The sequence below is a fragment of the Rhododendron vialii genome, chromosome 8a, assembly GCF_030253575.1.
Source record: "Rhododendron vialii isolate Sample 1 chromosome 8a, ASM3025357v1".
Lineage (NCBI taxonomy): Eukaryota > Viridiplantae > Streptophyta > Magnoliopsida > Ericales > Ericaceae > Rhododendron > Rhododendron vialii.
The window spans coordinates 6,108,038-6,114,555 of record NC_080564.1 but is presented as its reverse complement, the minus strand read 5'-3'; the positions used below and the strand labels follow the sequence as shown (position 1 = coordinate 6,114,555).

Genomic DNA, 6,518 nt, shown 5'->3' with positions numbered 1-6,518 from the left:
ACGATACATGATTAAAATATAAAGTCAAATCAAGATCCCCTTATGTATGGCTTATGCTAGGCAATACTATTGCCAAGCACATTGAACTCTACTGACAACATTGCTATATAAATATGTAGACATCTCCCTCTATTTATTTCCTCACCAGTTAAATGACAGCCGCTTTTTGAAGCCACACACGGGGAGAGAGAGAGAGAGAGAGAGAGAGAGAGAGAGAGAGAGAGAGAGAGAGAGAGAGAGAGGGAGGGAGGGAGAAAATGAGGGAGAAAGGCAGGGGGATCCAAAAGAAGAGCAATATTGGCTCATTTCGATCCATTTTTATGCATGCGGATGGCTATGATATGTTGCTAATGAGCCTCGGGTTCCTCGGGGCCATTGGCGACGGACTTACTACCCCCGCGATTATGCTTGTCATGAGCAAGCTTATAAACAGTATCGGTGGCAGTTCTCTTTCTACCCTCGATAACTTATCTCAAATTGTCGACAAGGTCCTTCTATCTCCGTCTCTCTTTCTATTTCCTTAAATGCACCTATATGTGTAGCCAAACTTCATCTCATAGCACTTAACTCTGTTAAGTTTTGTTAACCGACCATACAATACATAATATTTGCATGAATATTGCAACTACAATGCATAAAAATACATAGAAATTCATAATTGTTCCCTACGAGTTTTCAAATTTTGATCAAAGCATGATTAAATTTGTTAGGAATCGAATTACTTGTTCAACTCACAATGCCCCTACGAATCTTGAAAATTAGGATCACAGAAATCGCAAGCAAACAGAAAAATAATGTGTAACAAACAAGAAGAGAAAAAACACAAGACAAACGTGGAAAACCTCAACGCAAGGAAAAACCACGAAAGCCACACCAATCCACTATAAAATCGAATCAAGAGTATAAGTCTTCTCGCAATATCTCTGAGACCTGCATTTTCTCTCGCCTCTCTTTGTTTTTCTCTAAAATCTGATACCCTAATTACAGACAAACTGCATATAAGTAGGTCAGGTCCTATAGCCAAAATTACACCCCGAACTGCGGCACTTTGTGCTGTGGGGGCGGAGCCCCCATACCCCCTGGCTAAACCACTGCCAAAGGTTGTCTGCACCCCTAACAAAATTGACACATTCATCCAATATTATGCTTTCGCGGAAAATTGGGGAGGGCAGGTTGACACAAATCTTTTAGAGATATTCTTTTCTTTTCATTATTTTTGTTAATAAGTTATGGCAATTTTGTTTTATCATAGTCCTAGTTCTAAAGGATGATTTTGTTTGGTGACCTGCAGAATGCGAAAGAGCTGTGCTACGTTGCGCTTGGGCAATGGTTGGCTTGTTTCCTTGGTGGGTTTGAGTCTAAATCCATTTGATTTCCTTTCTTTCTTGTCTTGTGTTTCTTAAATGGGGATTAATCTGGGGCATGATGTTTTTTATTTCTCTGTCATATGTTCTATGGATACGCTTGTAGAGGGGTATTGTTGGACAAGAACAGGTGCAAGACAAGCATCAAGAATGCGATCAAGATATTTGAAGGCAGTGCTAAGGCAAGACGTGGGTTACTTTGATTTGAATGTGACAAGCACCGCAGAAGTCATTTCAAGCGTCTCTAGCGATAGTCTTGCAATTCAAGATGTTATTAGTGTAAAGGTTGGTTGGTCTTACAAGTGTTTTCTTTTCTTCAATTCCTCGTCCAGACAAATTGCGAAACTAAGGCTCTGTTTGTTTCGATGCAAGATGTTTTACAATGTAAAATATTTTCCATGTAAAATATTTTTTCAGAAAACAAACTTCTAACTTTTATTTTCCGGTATTTGGTTGGTACTTGAAAATATTTTTTGAAATTAACAAAATAGTGTAGAGAGAGGGGAGAGGGGCCATAAACGGTAGAGAGATTTGTGAATATTGGCGTTGAACGTGGATCAGAACTGACGATTGAGGAAACTGAGCAGCGATAATTGCAATAGAAGGCAACGGGTTTATTTCGGAAAATAACTTACGGAAGATTTAAGGGTAAGTAATTTTCATCCATTGAATGGAAAATGTTTTACATGTAAAATATTTTTCTCATTTTTTACACAACCAAACACCGAAAAATAGGTAAAATATTTTACCGAAAAACATTTTACGCCCAAACAAACGGAGCCTAACTTCTTTCGCAAAATGGATTCAAGAAAGTTCACTTGGACTAGTTCTAGTATGTAGGTCATCTTCTGAATTAGAATGTCTAATTTGTTTATAAATGATCAATACAGGTCCCATCGTTCTTGATGAATTTAGCCGCGTTTGTTGGGGCTTACGTGGTTGCATTTACATTGCTATGGAGGCTAGCAATTGTGGCATTCCCCTTCGTGATACTTCTGCTAATCCCTAGTTTGATCTACGGAAGGGTACTAATGGGAATAGCCAGACAAATCAGGGCAGAATACAACCAGGCTGGAACGATAGTAGAGCAAGTAATTTCTTCCATCAGAACTGTTTATGCCTTTGTTGGAGAGAGCAATACCTTGTTAAATTACTCTGCTGCCCTTCAAGGGACTGTAAAGCTAGGGCTAAGGCAAGGATTGGCAAAAGGGTTAACCATTGGCAGCAATGGCATAGTATTTGCAATTTGGTCCATCATGGCTTATTATGGTAGCAGACTGGTCATGTACCATGGCGCTCACGGCGGCAGTGTTTTCGTGGTGGGGGGAACCATTACCAATGGTGGATTGTATGTATCTCTACCCTCTTTACATGCTTTCATTAGCAAAGTATAGCATTTAAGCGAAAATTCACCTTAATCATCTTTGTCGTATCATGGGTTAATTCTTAAAATTTCCCTAATGTTCTTGATCAGATCGTTGGGTTCCAGTTTATCCAACATAAGGTACTTCTCGGAAGCATCAGCAGCAGGAGAGAGAATATTGGAAGTGATAACACGAGTACCCAAAATCGATTCGGAGAACATGGACGGCCAAGTTCTCGAGAATGTACTGGGTGAAGTTGAATTCAAAAACGTCGAATTCGCCTACCCATCAAGGCCCGAAACTCCCATTTTTACAAACTTCAACCTGAAAATCCCGTCGGGTTTGACGGTGGCATTAGTCGGCGGGAGTGGGTCGGGCAAATCGACAGTGATCGCGCTTTTACAGAGGTTTTATGATCCATTAGGAGGACAAATTTGTCTCGACGGGGTCGCCATTGATAAGCTTCAATTAAAGTGGTTGAGATCTCAGATGGGGTTGGTGAGTCAAGAGCCTGCACTTTTTGCTACAAGTATTAAAGAGAACATACTTTTTGGGAAGGAAGATGCTGATATGGAAGAGATTATTGATGCTGCTAAAGCTTCTAATGCTCATAATTTCATTTCTCAGTTGCCTCAGTGTTATGATACCCAGGTATTTTTTCTGTTTATAGAGCAATAGTTTATCAATAGTATATTGTTTATGGTGCTAATATTAGAGAATTCTTATTGCTAATATGATTAATGCACTCATCCTTTCGTTTAGGTGGGTGAGAGAGGAATCCAAATATCCGGGGGACAGAAGCAACGAATAGCAATCGCTCGGGCCATAATCAAGGCGCCGCGCATCCTTCTACTGGATGAGGCCACAAGCGCATTAGACTCGGAATCGGAACGAGTCGTGCAAGAAGCACTCGACAACGTCGCCGAGGGCCGCACCACGATCGTCATTGCTCACCGCCTCTCGACCATCAGAAACGCCAACGTCATAGTCGTCGTCCAAAATGGCCAGGTAATAATGAATAATTTCACAAGAAGTCTTGTTACAATATATTTACGAGAGGGACAAGAGTACTGGAAACCTCAACCAACATTTTAGAGAGTAAATTTCACCTTTGCACATCTCCAATAACTGCCTGTTGCCTAAGCTAGTCGATAGCGAAGAGAACCCAAATCCTAAATGGAATGACATTGGCTTTTTGTATCAGTCTACACACTTTTTAGCTCTAATTCCAAATTCTAAGGTGTCCCCTGCTTTGTTATGCCTAATTGCGGGAATTCTAGTCATATTGTGGTGAAAATTTGAAGGGAACTAAAAAATAGATGTTCTGGCAGGTAATGGAAACCGGCTCACACGACGAATTAATCCATGATGAAAATGGTCTATACGCATCCCTGGTCCGACTTCAACAAACAGAGAACAACAGAGAACAAATTCCATCAAAGGATGACGCAACTTCATCAAATAACCCAAAAATGGATTCAAACAACACCAGCAGTCGAAGATTGTCAATTGTCAGTCGATCGAGTTCAGCGAACTCAGCCAACCTGAGTCAGAGACTGGAAAAGCCTTCTATGGTTAAAGGAAACCAATTTTTTCCAGTTCCCTCATTCCGGAGGTTATTAGCGATGAATTTACCTGAGTGGAAGCAAGCGATGATCGGGTGCATAAGTGCGGTTATATGCGGTGCGGTCCAACCAATTTATGGTTTTACAATGGGGTCGATGATTTCAATTTTTTTCTTGCACGATCATAATGAGATCAAGTATAAGACAAGGATTTATGCGTTGTGCTTCGCTGGGTTGGCAATTGTGTCGCTGTTAGTTAACATAATTCAGCATTATAATTTTGCATACATGGGGGAGCACTTGACAAAGAGGATTAGAGAGAGGATGTTGTCCAAGATTTTGACGTTTGAAGTTGGTTGGTTTGATCAGGATGAGAATTCTAGTGGTGCTATTTGCTCTCGTCTTGCTAAAGATGCTAATGTGGTATGCTCTCTCTCTCTCTCTCTCTCTCTCTCTCTCTCTCTCTCTCTCTCTCTCTCAAAATTGGTGGAGTACAATGAATGATTTTGTACAAATAATCAATTCTTGGCGTTTCTCAATTTTGCAGGTGAGATCTCTAGTGGGAGATAGAACGGCACTACTTATCCAAACCTTGTCAACGGTAACCACAGCTTGCACCCTGGGTCTGGTCATCACATGGAGGCTCGCATTAGTCATGATAGCAGTGCAACCCCTCATCGTCATCTGCTTCTACATGAAACGTGTCTTTCTCAAGAGCATGTCCGAGAAGGCCATGAAGGCCCAGGATGAAAGTAGCAAGGTAGCTGCGGAAGCAGTCTCCAACCTCCGAACAGTCACCGCCTTCTCTTCTCAAGCCCGAGTCCTCCAAATGCTTGAAAAGGCCCAGGAACGCCCGCAACAAGAGAGCATCCGGCAGTCATGGTTCGCGGGTTTTGGGCTCGGTACCTCCCAAAGCCTTATGGTATGCATTATGGCTTTGGACTTTTGGTATGGGGGAAAGCTCGTTTCCCAAGGCCAAATTGGGGCCAAAGCCCTATTTGAAACCTTCATGATCATAGTCAGCACGGGCCGAGTCATTGCCGATGCAGGAACCATGACCAATGACATTGCAAAGGGGTCTAATGCAGTCGGATCAGTTTTTGCTGTGTTGGATCGCCTCACACTTATTGACCCCGATGACCCAACTAGTTGCAATCCCGACAAAATAACAGGCCACGTGGAGCTGTGCGACGTTCAGTTTGCATACCCGGCTAGGCCCGACGTAATGATATTCAACAGCTTTTCAATCAACATCACAGCAGGGAAATCAACAGCACTGGTTGGACATAGTGGGTCCGGAAAATCAACCATCATTGGATTAATCGAGCGATTCTACGATCCACTTAAAGGTTTAGTGAAAATCGACGGTCGCGACATAAGATCATACAATCTAAGGTCACTAAGGAACCACATTGCACTTGTTAATCAAGAGCCAACTCTATTCGCGAGGTCCATTCGGGAAAACATCATGTACGGAGCATCCGACAAGATCAACGAATCCGAGATCATCGAAGCAGCCAAGGCAGCCAATGCTCACGAATTTGTCATGGGCTTACAAGACGGGTACGATACATGGTGCGGGGACAAGGGATTCCAACTATCGGGCGGACAGAAGCAACGTATCGCGATAGCCCGTGCTATACTGAAGAACCCAGCAATTTTGCTGTTGGACGAGGCCACGAGTGCGCTCGATAGCCAATCGGAGAGAGTGGTACAAGATGCGCTCGAGCGGGTGATGGTGGGTAGGACTAGCGTGGTGGTGGCTCATAGGTTGAGTACGATACGAAACTGCGATACGATCGCTGTTGTAGATAGAGGTGAGGTGGTGGAGAAAGGGACGCACTCTTCTCTGCTGGGTAAGGGTCCTGCTGGAGCATATTTCTCTTTGGTTAGCCTCCAAACAAGGCCCAGTGTAGCACACAGTGAATAATGTATTGATAATGTGTATAATGTATAAATAAGTCATTTGGCTTATTAGCCCAAAATAGGCCTTAGCCTTGTAGACTCCATATTAAGATCACGTAAATATTACTCCCTCTATTCATTTTTAAATGTTCAGCATCATAACTCTAACTTATTAAGAAGACACATCATTACACATTTCATATCAGTTTTTACCTCTACTTATCCTCTATGGAAATATCATCATTATACTTTCACTCACAACTTTTCAAAATGAAATCTAATTTTAGAGGAAAAATAAAAATTGTACAAACTTTTATCCA

At 42.0% G+C, this 6,518-nt stretch overlaps 1 protein-coding gene across 1 annotated transcript; it reads left to right on the top strand.

The window, feature by feature from the left end:
• The first annotated feature begins 241 nt into the window (after positions 1-241).
• On the top strand, positions 242-6,317 carry LOC131298939 (ABC transporter B family member 15-like). Its single transcript, XM_058324443.1, has 8 exons — positions 242-488; positions 1,292-1,346; positions 1,471-1,649; positions 2,255-2,712; positions 2,839-3,379; positions 3,491-3,736; positions 4,060-4,716; positions 4,841-6,317. The coding sequence occupies exons 1-8, from the start codon at positions 258-260 to the stop codon at positions 6,221-6,223; spliced, it is 3,750 nt and encodes a 1,249-aa protein (XP_058180426.1). The 5' UTR covers positions 242-257; the 3' UTR covers positions 6,224-6,317.
• The last annotated feature ends 201 nt before the right edge of the window (positions 6,318-6,518 follow it).